Source organism: Rhinoraja longicauda, chromosome 10 (assembly GCF_053455715.1).
Source record: "Rhinoraja longicauda isolate Sanriku21f chromosome 10, sRhiLon1.1, whole genome shotgun sequence".
NCBI classification, from domain to species: domain Eukaryota; kingdom Metazoa; phylum Chordata; class Chondrichthyes; order Rajiformes; family Arhynchobatidae; genus Rhinoraja; species Rhinoraja longicauda.
The window spans coordinates 4,147,950-4,162,154 of NC_135962.1; the positions used below are offsets into that span (position 1 = coordinate 4,147,950).

At 46.1% G+C, this 14,205-nt stretch overlaps 1 protein-coding gene across 2 annotated transcripts in view; it reads left to right on the plus strand.

The window, feature by feature from the left end:
- Positions 1 to 14,187, plus strand: part of LOC144597565 (SERTA domain-containing protein 2-like) — a 50,157-nt gene extending 35,970 nt beyond the window's left edge. For both annotated transcript variants that reach the window (XM_078407051.1, XM_078407050.1), the window contains exon 2: positions 12,164 to 14,187. In XM_078407051.1, the coding sequence (XP_078263177.1) occupies positions 12,168 to 12,995 (828 nt within the window). In that variant the 5' untranslated portion in view covers positions 12,164 to 12,167 and the 3' untranslated portion in view covers positions 12,996 to 14,187. The remainder of the gene's footprint in view (positions 1 to 12,163) is intronic.
- The last annotated feature ends 18 nt before the right edge of the window (positions 14,188 to 14,205 follow it).

Genomic DNA, 14,205 nt, shown 5'->3' on the forward strand with positions numbered 1-14,205 from the left:
TCAGTAACCCATGCCTGCCTTCTCCCCATATCCCTTGATTCCGCTAGCCCCTAGAGCTCTATCTAACTCTCTTTTAAAGTGAATCCAGTGAATTGGCCTCCACCTGTGGAATTCTCTGTGGCAGAGAATTCCATAAATTCACAACTCTCTGGGTGAAAGAGTTTCTTCTCATCTCAGTCTTAGACTGTGTGGCGCCTGGTTCTGGACTCCCCCAACATTGGGAACATTTTTCCTGCATCTAGCTTGTCCGGTCCTTTTATAATTTTATACGTCTCTATAAGACCCCCCCCCCCCATCATCCTTCTAAAACTCGTCATGGCAAGTTGAGAATATGTCTTCAGATTTGTGTCACTGGATTGTGGCTTTGGTTTTACCAATGTGACTCATTTGCTGCAAAGTAAATTGGGCCCCTGACAGAACTGTTTCCAGTTAGATCCCTGGTCCACTCGTCCCTTCCTACCCATATAAGAGGAGATCTTATCGAAACGTATAAGATTATTAAGGGGGTTGGACACGTTAGAGGCAGGAAACATGTTCCCAATGTTGGGGGAGTCCAGAACAAGGGGCCACAGTTTAAGAATAAGGGGTAGGCCATTTAGAACTGAGATGAGGAAAAACCTTTTCAGTCAGAGAGTTGTGAATCTGTGGAATTCTCTGCCTCAGAAGGCAGTGGAGGCCAATTCTCTGAATGCATTCAAGAGAGAGCTGGATAGAGCTCTTAAGGATAGCGGAGTCAGGGGGTATGGGGAGAAGGCAGGAACGGGGTACTGATTGAGAATGAACAGCCATGATCACATTGAATGGCGGTGCTGGCTCAATTGGCCGAATGGCCTCCTCCTGCACCTATTGTCTATTGTCTATTGAAACCCGTAGCAATCAAGAAACTATCTATCTGTGCCTTAAATATATCCATTGACTTGGCCTCTACTGCCTTGTGTGGCAATGAATTCCACAGATTCATCACTCTCTAACTAAAGAAATTCCTCCTCACCTCCTTCCTAAAGGAACGTCCTTTAATTCTGAGGCTGTGACCTCTGGTCCTAGACTCTCCCACTAGTGGAAACATCCTCTCCGCATCCACTCTATCCAAGCCTTTCACTATTTGATGTTTCACTGAGGTCTTGCTTCATCCCTTCTATGGTCCAGCAAGTAGAGGCCCAATCCCACCAAACTCCCAAGCTTCGTGGCGTGACATGCCTGTGCATACTTTCCCAAATTTAGCTTGGTTACAGAGTCTACCCTGCCTCTGGTAGTCTGTCAGACTGAAGAAGGGTCTCGACCCGAAACGTCACCCATTCCTTCTCTCCTGAGATGCCGCCTGTCCCGCTGAGTTACTCCAGCATTTTGTGTCTGCCTTCGGTTTAAACCAGCACTTGCAGTTCTTTCCTACACAGAGGAAGATTAGTATGTGTTCCGGATGTACATGAGGCAGCCTGGGACTATACATGACATTTCTGATTCCCTAGGTATTTAATTACAAAATGCTGGAGTAACTCAGCAGGTCAGGCAGCATCTCAGGAGAGAAGGAATGGGTGACGTTTCGGGTCAAGACCCTTCTTCAGAAGAAGGGTGACCCTTCTGAAGAAGGGTCTCGCCCTGAAATGTCACCCATTCCTTCTCTCCTGAGATGCTGCCTGACCTGCTGAGTTACTCCGGCATTTTGTGAATAAATACCTTCGATGTGTACCAGCATCTGCAGTTATTTTCTTACACTTTCTGATCCCCTACATACGAATGTCCTGATATTTCTCAATTTCAAGGATAGCGTTCCCAAATTTGGCAAAGTGCCCCAGTGAGGAGAACTTTGCAGGGTGACTGTGCTGGGTGTGTCTTTGCAACATGGCCTTCTGGTCCGTTTTGTACTTTGACACAACTAATTGCCCATTTTGCAAGGTTGCCCAATCGTACGCTGTGCATTGTAATTCACAAGTGGACTAGAATGGAAAAAGTGGCAGATTTCCTCTTATGAAGTTTATTCAACCAGGCTGCTTTGACAATAGTTTGGGACTTCCATGAGTCTCATAGCTCAACTATCTTTCGCCATTAGATTCATTTAATAGAAATTCAAACTGTAATACTTGTAAACTGTCATCATCCTGTGGACCAAACCAACAAGTCATCGGTAGGAAAATAACTGCAGATGCTGGTTTAAATCGAAGATAGACACAAAATCCTGGGGTAACTCAGCGGGTCAGGCAGCATCTCAGGAGAGAAGAAATGGGTGACGTTTCGGGTCGAGACCCTTCTTCAGACCGACCCGAAACATCACCCATTCCTTCTCTCCTGAGATGCTGCCTGACCCGCTGAGCGACCCCAGCATTTTGTGTCTACCTTCAACATGTCATCTATCGTCCGGTATCTTGTCATTTTCCTGTTTTAAATCTGCACATTAGCCAGAAACGATATGAATTAAATTTAGGAACAGGATTCTGTTGCAGAAGAAATGCTCAAATGTTGAGTGAATCTTTCATAATTTTAAGTGTTTTGTTGTGGTTACAGTCTGCAAGATGGGGAAAAAGTATGTAGATTGTGGATAATTAGGGAGAATAATCCATATACTTCCAGATTTTCTTCATATTTTTCTCAGCTATTCCTTTATGTAATAGTTTAATTTGAAAGCTTATGTTTAAAATGAATTAATGCCGTAGTCCTATTTTAATGAAGACGACATTAGTGGCTTTAATCTCGAGCTTTCTCTGAACGTTTCTGCTCATTTTCCTCGCACAAAGCAGCGAAACTACTGTCAAAGGTTTGAATAATTTAAAGTGCACATTGCATCTCGTGCAGATTGATTTTACAAAACGACATTGTGCTGGAAACCTGCAGTTCACAGAACTGGCCATGTCCCCAGAGCTAATTAATCACCATGGTGACCCAGCTAACCTCACGTGTTTGTGGGCCGCAAGCCTTTTTAAATTAGATGAACCCGAGGGTGCTAATTAATACACGCCATTTTAAATCTTTCTTCATGTAATTAATAAACTCATGTAAACTCCACAAATTCAGTAAATAGTCCAGTATTATACTTTAAAATGTGTTGATAAGTGGGTTTTTCATTAGTAATGGTTTTATTAATTATAGACCAAGTGGACCTGTTGGGTCCAAACCTCTCCTGCATTAGTGCAGCACCCTCTCTCCCCTCCCCTCCCTCCCCCTCCTCCTCCCTCCCTCTCCCCCCTCTCCCTCCCCCTCCCCTCCCACTCCCCCTCCCTCCCCATCCCTCTCTCCTTCCCCCCTCTCCTCACCCCCTCCTTCTCCTCACCCCCTCCCTCCCCTCACCCCCTCCCTCTCCTCACCCCCTCCCTCTCCTCACCCCCTCCCTCTCCTCACCCCCTCCCTCTCCTCACCCCCTCCCTCCCCTCACCCCCTCTCCTCACCCCCTCTCCTCACCCCCTCCCTCTCCTCACCCCCTCCCTCTCCTCACCCCCTCCCTCCCCTCACCCCCTCCCTCTCCTCACCCCCTCCCTCTCCTCACCCCCTCCCTCTCCTCACCCCCTCCCTCTCCTCACCCCCTCCCCTCTTCTCCCCCCTCTTCTCCCCCTCCCCTCTCCCCCTCCCCTCTCCTCTCCCCCTCCCCTCTCCTCACCCCCTCCCTCTCCTCACCCCCTCCCCTCTCCTCCCCCCTCTTCTCCCCCTCCCCCCCCCCTCTCCTCCCCTCCCCCTCTCCTCCCCCTCCCCCCCCCTCTCCTCCCCTCCCCCTCTCCTCCCCCCCTCCTCGCCCCCTCCCTCCCCCTCCCTTCCCCCTCCCCCTCCTCCCTCTCATCCCCCCACCCCCTCTCCTCCCCGCTCCCCCTCTCCTCCCCCCTTCCCCCTCTCCTCCCCCTTCCCCCTCCCCTCCCCCTCTCCTCCCCTCCACCCCTTCCCCTTCTCCTTCCCCCCCTCCACCCCTTCCCCTTCTCCTTCCCCCCCCACTCCATCCCCCTCAACCCTCCTTATCCTCCCCCTCCCTCCCCGCCTCCCCCCACCCCCCTCCCTCCCTCCACCCCCCTCCCTCCCTCCCTCCCTTCCCTGCCTCCCCCCACCCCCTCCCTCCCAAGGAGATAGATTTAAACTTTTAAAATGTGAATAACTTAAAAAATATAACACCGATTTCAATGAAACTTCTTCCATTAGCACCAATGGGACGACGGTGAGTAAGGTGGGCCTAAAATCGTCGCGCTATCGTGTACCGTTTTGGCTGTAGTTCAGGAGCAAACAAACAAACAAACAAGAGTTTTAGTATATTGATAAGGTGTGTGAGTAAAACTTTAGTAAGTTTCTACTCAATAAATAAAGGAACATTTTTAATGCTAAGAGAATTATTCTGTGTTACCACATAAATGCATTGACTCGGGAATGATTTCGGATTCAGTGAACATACAAATTTATTAAATAAGAATGTTGACAAAAAATTCAATTCTAAGAACCCAATATAATTTTGAATACAATTTGCATCTTGGTTGCTGATTTAATTTGTTGTATCTGCTTGTTGCTACTCGGCTTAGTTAAAATATTTTATTTTGTAGACAACCACAAAATGGTGTCCGAACTGATGAATTTTAGTTGAATGGTAACAGAACAGTTTTTACGTGCAACAGACTTTAGTGAATGAAACATTTGTAATAAGTTGGAATGACATATCGTGACCTTGCATGAAAATTGACTTGTGTAGGAAGGAACTGCAGATGCTGGTTTAAACCGAAGATAGACACAAAGTGCTGGAGTAACTCAGCGGGACAGGCAGCATCATTTAGAAATTTTCAGTCAGAGAGTTGTGAATCTGTGGAATTCTCTGCCTCAGAAGGCAGTGGAGGCCAATTCTCTGAATGCATTCAAGAGAGAGCTAGATAGAGCTCTTAAGGATAGCGGAGTCAGGGGGTATGGGGAGAAGGCAGGAATGGGGTACTGATTGAGAATGATCAGCCATGATCACATTGAAGGGCCGAATGGCCTCCTCCTGCACCTATTGTCTATTGTCTATTGTCTATTGCATCTCTGGAGAGAAGGAATGGGTGACGTTGTGGGTCGAGACCCTTCTTCAGTCTAGAGTCAGGGTGTGGAAGAAATTAAGTTAGAGAAAAATTAAAGGAAAATGAAAAGTGGAGACTTTGCGGATTTGCTTTGAGATTTTATTGCACGATATCATGGAGAGATGTAAACTGCCCACCAGTTCTCTGACTTCACAGCAGAATTAGCCGACAGTTATACTGTGCAGTAAACAACTTTTGTTTTTTGTTAGATGCTACTCTATGAAAATATCCTATCAACTACATGGGTACCATTATTTCATTAGTCATAACATACTTTTTGATTATGTTAATCGTATTTAACAACAAATGGTTAATGCAAGTTGAAGTGTGCGTATGTGCGGGACTCTCGGGCGGAACCGGCGATAATTTCCAGGTGCTTTGAAGATGTTTATTACAGAAATGCGTTGCTTAAAGCTCAAATAAAATTTAAGTAAATTGGAATTTTCATTTGCCTCACAACAATTTAAGCAACTCAATCTCAGAAGTTAAGCAGTGTGACATCGAGATGGAGAAACTATTGACACCACAACGCTTGGATCTGGATCCCAACTCACCTACTGCAGCAAAGGAAAGGAAGCACTGGCTTCGTACACTATAGGGGGCGTGGCTGTGTTCTGCAGCTGTGGCTCACCGGCAGTCTCTCTGTCTTTTTTTTGTTTTTGTCTATTGTCATCGTTTAAATGTACGTTTTGATCTATTTTTAACTCTGTGTATGTGGGGGGGGGGGGGGGGGGGGGGGGGTGGGGGAAACCTTTTTTTCTAATCTCCTCCTCAACGGAGTTGCGACCTTTACCGTGTTGTGTCTCCGTTCGCGCTACGGCCTAACATCGTGGAGTCGGCGGCCTCCAGCTGGGATCGACCTTGAAGACTCCGGTCGCAGGGCCTGGACTCACCATCTCGGAGGCTTCGGCCGTGGGCCCTGCAGACCACAACATCGGGAGTTCGCAGGTCCCTGGCTGGCGACCGGCTTTCGGGAGCTCCAGCCGTAGCAGCTTCGACCGCCCCGGAGCCCGAGGTACGATCGACCCGCTCGCAGGCCCTTCATCGCCCTGCATGGCTCGGCCGCGGCACTTTCCATCGCCCGGTGGGGGCTCAGGACTTTCATCGGCCGGCTCGGCTCGGCCCTGGGACTTTCCATCGCCTCGTGGCACCACGGGAGAAGAATGAGGAGGAGATAAGACTTTTCTTTGCCTTCTATCACAGTGAGGGTGTGCCTGGAGCAATCACTGTGATGGCTGTTTGTGTTAAAATTGTAATTGTGTGTCTTGTGTTCTTTATTGTCTACTGCCGGACCCTGACGTGAGAGGACGCTGGCGCTGTTTGTTCGCCGCTTCTCCGTCAGGACAGTTTGTCTGTTTGTTTTTATGTCATGACTGTTTTTGTTAAGCGTCTTTGAGCATTTGGAAAAGTGCTATAAAAAATAAATGTTTATTATGTTTATTATTATTATTAAATAACTTCTTTGATGAGTGTGGTGACAATGCACCAGACAAATTCAGGACATTAATAAGCTCTGTCTCTTATGATGTATATGATTACATAGAGGAATGTACAACTTATGATTCTGCTGTTGATGTACTAAGCAGACTCTTCGTCAAGACACGCAATGTAATATTTGCTCGACACCTCCTTGCGACTCGTAAACACAAACCTGGAGAGCCACTTGATGGGTTTTTACAAGAACTTCAAAGACTTAGTAAAGACTGTGCATTCAAAGCAGTTACAGCTGATCAATATCGACAGGAACTTATTCAAGACTCGTATATCAATGGTTTGGCATTGCCTTTAATACGACAGAGACTATTAGAAAACAAAACCTTGGATTTACAGTCAGCTTACAATCAAGCTTACTCATTAGACTTGGCTCAGAGAAATTCAGATGCTTATGGCTCATCTAATGTGTATTCTGCTGCAACTACCACAAAATAATCTCACCTAAGTACTAACATGGAGCAAGCTGAAACAATTTCTACTGATAGATGTGCTCTTGCTGCAGCATATACTTATCCAAAAAGGAAGTGTTACTTTTGCGGGGGTAATATTCATAATAGAGAGATATGTCCTGCTCGAGAGGCAACTAGTAATAGTGGTGGCAAGAAGGGACATTATTCTAGTGTGCAAGTCCAAAGCAACTACTAAACTAACTGCCTTCTCTATGTGCAATTACAGCTGCATTTCCTCAGAGCTTGTCTCACGCAGCTACAACGGTCTCCATCAATGGCCACACACTTAATGTAATGCTTGATTCTGGCAGTTCAGAAAGTTTTATAAGTGAACAAGTTGTGTCTCGATGAGAATCTATGCCATTAACTGATATAGTTAATTAGAGATATTGATATTTTGTTGTAGGTGGTTGAAGATGGTTCCTTTTGTTGTTGTCTAGATGCGTTTCCCCGAAAGCATGTGACCTATATTAATGGTTTGGTTTCTGAGCATGTGACCTGTATTAATGATTTTGTTTTCTCTGTAACCATGGGAATTGTATTAGAATTGTAATTGGTCATTGATTCCTTTTCTGTCACACCCCTTTTTCCTTTCTGTATAAAAAAGTAAACAATCGTGGAAAAGTTGTTCTTCCCCTTTTCAGACACTCGTATTGTGTCTGGAGATCCTCACGGAAGAACCCCACTATCTCCCCCTCTATCCCCTCCCCCTTCCCAGTACTCCCACTAGTCTTCTACATTCTATCTTTGTCTCGCCCCCTCCTCCCCTGACTTCAGTCTGAAGAAGGGTCTCGACCCGAAACGTCACCCATTCCTTCTCTCCCGAGATGCTGCCTGACCCACTGAGTTACTCCAGCATCTTGTGTCTAAGGCAATATTTGATTTATTCTTGCTGGCACAGAGGAGGGTGAAGTGTGAGCTTGGAGTTTGATAAATTGGAGATAGGGTAGATGGCCAGATTCAATTTTTCAGAGATAACTGGGAGGGCCCAGGTGTAAGATGAGGGTGGAGAAGTTTAATGGGAGGTCAGAGGGGTGTGTTTCTCCACACAGAGGTTCTGGGTGAGTAGCCAGGGGAGCTGGCGGAGGCAGGGACAGTGTTTAAAATGTGTTTGGACGGGAACTCTGCCAGGAATGGCCCAGAGGGATATGGCCTGAAGCCGGTGAATGAGATTAACGTGAGTGGGCATCACAGTTGGAATGGATGCAGTGGGTCAGAAGGACCTGTTTCTGTATATTTCTATGGTTTCATCATTTGCTCTGCAAGTCTAATGCTGTTTGGTCCACATACAAAAAGATCATTTCTATGAATTATGTTTTCCGGTCTCTTTTCATGTCAAACTGTTTCTGTGCATTTCCGTCGTACTAAACAGAAATCACACCAGTCCTGAACATCTGTGAGGTTGGGTATCCGTCGGCTGTCACCGCTGGCCTCCAACACTCTGCATCCCTCTCACCTTGTGCAATGGCTGGGGCCGCGGACTTTAGAGACACTTAGAAACAACCTGACACAGACTCCAAACATAACAAGATGGTTGGAGTGCCCACTGACAGATCATGCAGCTTAACAGATTGGAAAGGATGAGTTTAACTCTCCAAGAGTAGAAATGAAGGGAATAAAAGTACCATTAGCAAATTTGCAGATGATACAAAGCTGGGTGGCAGTGTGAACTGTGAGGAAGATGCAATGAGGTTGCAGGGTGACTTGGACAGGTTGTGTGAGTGGGCGGATGCATGGCAGATGCAGTTTAATGTGGATAAGTGTGAGGTTATCCACTTTGGTGGTAAGAATAGGAAGGCAGAGTATTATCTGAATGGTGTCAAGTTAGGAACAGGGGACGTACAACGAGATCTGGGTGTCCTAGTGCATCAGTCACTGAAAGGAAGCATGCAGGTACAGCAGGCAGTGAAGAAAGCCAATGGAATGTTGGCCTTCATAACAAGAGGAGTTGAGTATAGGAGCAAAGAGGTCCTTCAGCAGTTGTACAGGGCCCTGGTGAGACCGCACCTGGAGTACTGTGTGCAGTTTTGGTCTCCAAATTTGAGGAAGGATATTCTTGCTATTGAGGGCGTGCAGCATAGGTTTACTAGGTTAATTCCCGGAATGGCGGGACTGTCATATGTTGAAAGACTGGAGCGGCTAGGCTTGTATACACTGGAATTTAGAAGGATGAGAGGGGATCTTATTGAAATGTATAAGGTTATACGTAAAGGGGTTGGACACGTTAGAGGCAGGAAACATGTTCCCAATGTTGGGGGAGTCCAGAACAAGGGGCCACAGTTTAAGAATAAGGGGTAGGCCATTTAGAACTGAGATGAGGAAAAACTTTTTCAGTCAGAGTTGTGAATCTGTGGAATTCTCTGCCTCAGAAGGCAGTGGAGGCCAATTCTCTGAATGCACTCAAGAGAGAGTTGGATAGAGCTCTTAAGGATAGAGGAGGCAGCGGGTATGGGGAGAAGGCAGGAACGGGGTGCTGATTGAGACTGATCAGCCATGATCACATTGAATGGCGGTGCTGGCTCGAAGGGCCGAATGGCCTCCTCCTGCATCTATTGTCTATTGTCTAAATGGATTTTGTGTGAGTCAGTTATGAAAGATCGTAAAGGGGCCTGTCCCACTTAGGTGATTTTAAGGTGACTGCCGGTGACTAGGCTGTCGCTGAACGTTTGCCGGGGTGTCGCGGGCACGATCGTGAAGAGTCTTCATTGAATCGAAGCGGGGTCTCGACGCGTCGCGGAAAACTTTTCCAGCTAGAAATTTCTCGGCGACAGCTGGCTTGTCGCCAGGTACCGTAGTTTATTGCGGGCGCTGTCTGTCGCATGCTGTCCCCAGGTTTGCTAGGTTGTCGCAGATGCATTTAGAAGCAGGTAATGTTAATTTAAGAAAAGACATTTGAAGAGACCAGAAGATAATTTTGTTGAACCAATTTATTTACCGTCTGGACATTTGACAGGTAGATTTGACGGTCAGGTAAGCGTGGGAATTTCGCGATGTTTCCGAAGACGGTGTAATCTCTTAGCCAGGTGCTAGTTTCACAAAAAAAGTAACTTGTATCGACCTGACTCGGCATTGTCGTGGTCATTGTCGTAGGGTAAAAGAACATTTTGGCGATCTGCTACGACTTTGACAGTCGTCGACAGGCCCTTTACTCTCCAGGCTACACCCAGCTGCTAAATGTCCAAGTCTTTAGCAAACACCTAGAGGTGCTCCTGACTGGGGCGAGATTGTGTCATGGAAATGGCTTGACACTAGAACCAAGCGATCGGCTGCAGTTGACTAAGATGCCAATAGACTACACACACATTATATGCGGTTAAAGTGTCTTTATTGATGGTGCCCAAACCTGTAAAATTAATCCTTGTTGGCACCAGAGACTGCAACTGTTGGAATCATGAGCAAAGCACAAGGTGCTGGAGGAACTCAGCAGGTCAGATAGCCATCTTGATTGATTCAGCATGGAAATGGGCCTTTGGCCCAGTGAGTCAACAACGACCGCTGTTCATCCGTTCACATTAGTTTCTACGTTATTCCACTTTTTTTTATCCACTCCCTACACACCAGGATAGACACAAAAAGCTGGAGTAACTCAGCGGGAAAGGCAGCATCTCTGGAGAGAAGGAATAGAAATAAAAGGAAAACCCCTGTTCCTTTTCTCCAGAGATGCTGCCTGTCCCGCTGAGTTACTCCAGCTTTTTGTGTCTACCTTCACTTGAGTCCTACATACAGAAACAGGCCCTTCGGCCCAACTTGCCCGTGCTGACTAAGATGCCCCATGTACACTAGTCCAACATGCCTGCCTTTGGCTCATATCCCTTTAAACCTTTCCTATCTAGGAGTACAGGTACATAGTTCATTGAAAGTTGCACCACAGATAGAGTCGTCAAAAAAGACTTTTGGCACATTGGCATTCTTCATTCAGTTGCAGTTATATAAGAGGCCGCATTTGGAGTATTGTGTTCAGTTCCGGGCACCATGTTATAGGCAAGAAGGTGTTGTCAAGCTGGAAAGGGTGCAGGGAAGATTTACGAGGATGTTGCCAGGACTAGAGGGCCTTAGCTATAGGAAGAGATTAAGCAGGCTAGGACTCTATTCCTTGGAGCACAGAAGGTTGAGGGGTGATCTTACAGAGGTGTGCAAGATCATGAGAGGAATAGATTGGGCAGGCACACAGAGTCTCTTGCCCAGAGCGGGGGAATCAAGAAGCAGGTGAGATAGGTTTAAAGTGAGGGGGCAGGGAAAGATTTAATAGGAACCAGAGGGATAACGTTTTCACACAGATGGGCACAGAGGATGTATGGAACAAGCTGCCAGACAAAATGTGTAGGAAGGAACTGCAGATGCTGGTTTAAACCAAAGATAGACACAAAAAGCTGGTGTAGCTCAGCGGGACAGAGAGCATCTCTGGAGAGAAGGAATGGGTGACGTTTCTTCAGAAGGGTCTCAACCTGAAACGTCACCCATTCCTTCTCTCCAGTGATGTTGTCTGACCCGTTGAGTTACTCCAGCTTTTTGTGTCTAAGCTGCCAGAGGAGGTTGTTGCGGCAGGTAGTATCGCAATGTTTAGATTTTTTTAGATTTAGAGATACAGCGCAGAAACAGGCCCTTCGGCCCACCGAGTCCGCGCCGCCCAGCGATCCCCGCACATTAACACTATCCTACACCCACTAGGGACAATTTTTACATTTTACCCAGCCAATTAACCTACATACCTGTACGTCTTTGGAGTGTGGGAGGAAACCGAAGATCTCGGAGAAAACCCTCGCAGGTCACGGGGAGAACGTACAAACTCCGTACAGTACAGCACCCGTAGTCAGGATCGAACCTGAGTCTCTGGCGCTGCATTCGCTGTAAGGCAGCAACTCTACCCCAACAATGGGAACATGTTTCCTGCCTCTAACGTGTCCAACCCCTTAATAATCTTATACGTTTTCGATAAGATCTCCTCTCATCCTTCTAAATTCCAGTGTATACAAGCCTTACAATACTGAAGAACACTCACAGAAAGGAAGGAACAAAAGAAGAGTTTGTCTACTCGCCCCAAAGGACCTAAGGCGGTGGAGAAAATAAATAGTTTGTTTTGTCCTTTTACAGATTCAATGTGGCCTTTCCAGGATGTGGTCTTTAACAAAATGTAAAATGATTTATTAGGTTTTGTGAACTCAATTTTGCTGATTGATGATTCCTTGCTTCTCTCTCTGACTTTGCTCCTAGATTCATGCTGGCCAGAGGGCTGAAGTGCAAGCTTAGTGATTACGAGAGAGGTATGGCCGGTGTTCCGGGTGCCGTTGATTCTAACCCAGGGCTGCCCTACACTCTGCAGAGACAGTTGGTGCTCAACATGTGCCTCGTCAAATTGCAGAGCTGCCGAATGCTGGTGGAGCCGAACCTGCATCGGTCTGTTCTCATCGCAAATACCGTGCGGCAAATTCAGGAGGAGATGAGGCAGGAGGGCAGTCACGGAGGATCGGGCAGTTGCAATGGACCATATCCAACCCCAGACACACACGTACTGTGCCAGGGCAGTGTTGAATCACCTCCGCTAAACGCCTCTCCAGGTTCCAATGGCTCTTCTGATCCTTCAGAAAACCCGGTTGAGAATGCTTTAGTGTTGGTTTCGGACAAGGATATGTCGTCTGCCATTTCATCAATCCTCAAAGATTTGGATTTCATGGAGGACATCAGTCCAGCTCCTTGTCCAACCCCTGCAGGCGAGAGCGATGGAAATGCACACCTACCCTTTGAAGACCGACCCCAAGAAACTCGGCCCGTGGAAACAGTGTTCGGCTCTTTTGAAATCAGTAACTCAACAAGTTACCTGACAGATCTTGCTTTCGACGACATCTTTGAGGACATTGACACCTCCATGTATGACTCAGACTTGTGTTTGCTTCCATCAATGTCCAACAGATCGCCACCATCTGCTGCAGATGACGTTTCAAAACCCTTTCAGTTCTGTAATTCAACATCCGTCAACACCATTCAGATCTGTCGAGTAGACTTAAGTGATCTGGATCACATCATGGAGATTCTTGCAGGATCTTAATTCATCACTGGAGCAGTGCAAGTTTTGGGTGCTTGTCTTCCTAATTATATCAAACAGCTTAATCTGCACCAGTGTCTATGGACCAAGTCACCATCTGAACAAACTATAATTCAGTCTTTTCATCTTGATGTGTAAATAGTACAAATATTCAACTACAAGGAACACCTAGCAAATCAGCAATATGGTACTTGGAAGATGAACTGGAAGCCAGTGTTGACTACTTTGGACTTGCAAACCTGAAATGTGGCCATACTTGGTTTTTTTAATGGTATAAGATTGTTTTTGAAATTAAGATACTTCTGCGAGACAGAATTTCAATTCAATCAACTAGGTTTTCAAAAGAGACTAAATATTTTGTTTCTGCACACCTACTGACAGTTTTCTGTCCATATTGGAACTGTGGGAGAAACCAATATTTTAAAACCATTTTGATGAGCACATTTATTCCATCAACTGGAGCACATGTTGTGTTATTTCCCTGAAGGTTTTTTATAAGGTATTCTTATACCAACAAAGGCTCCTTTATCAAAAGGTTACAGGAATGTTTTATATGACATTTAAGCTATTTATTTTTTTAGGATTTTATACTCTTAAATCTCAATGTTTGTTGTGTGTCTTGTTTGGGTTTATTTTGAGTATGACATGTTTTGCTGTTGGGTTTGGCTCACACTACCTCTCCCTCGCTCCAGCAAAGCTTTGTTAAAGAAAGATATGCTGTACACGAGCAGATCTTGGATTTTTAATTATTAAATGTTTGGGAGCAAAGGTTACTTTGTGCAACTTTTCTTCATAGATGTCAAAATCAACTTTAATATTTATATTTTGTTTTAAAAGGTCTTCGGTATCAGGAAACAAAGCATTATGGAAGCCATTTGCTTGATTTGGGGATTTAATATGTTGGATCACATTAAGTGCGTTGGAGAACTACACACTACAGGGGAGGTGCCAGAGAATGTTTATGTCGTAGGTAGGCACAAAATGGTGGAGTACCTCAGCGGGTCAGGCAGCATCTCAGGAGAGAAGGAATGGGTGACGTTTCGGGTTGAGACCCTTCTTCAGACAGACCGTGACTTTTCAATAGACAATAGGTGCAGGAGGAGGCCATTCGGCCCTTCGAGCCAGCACCGCCATTCAATGTGATCATGGCTGATCATTCTCAATCAGTACCCCGTTCCTGCCTTCTCCCCATACCCCCTGACTCCGCTATCCT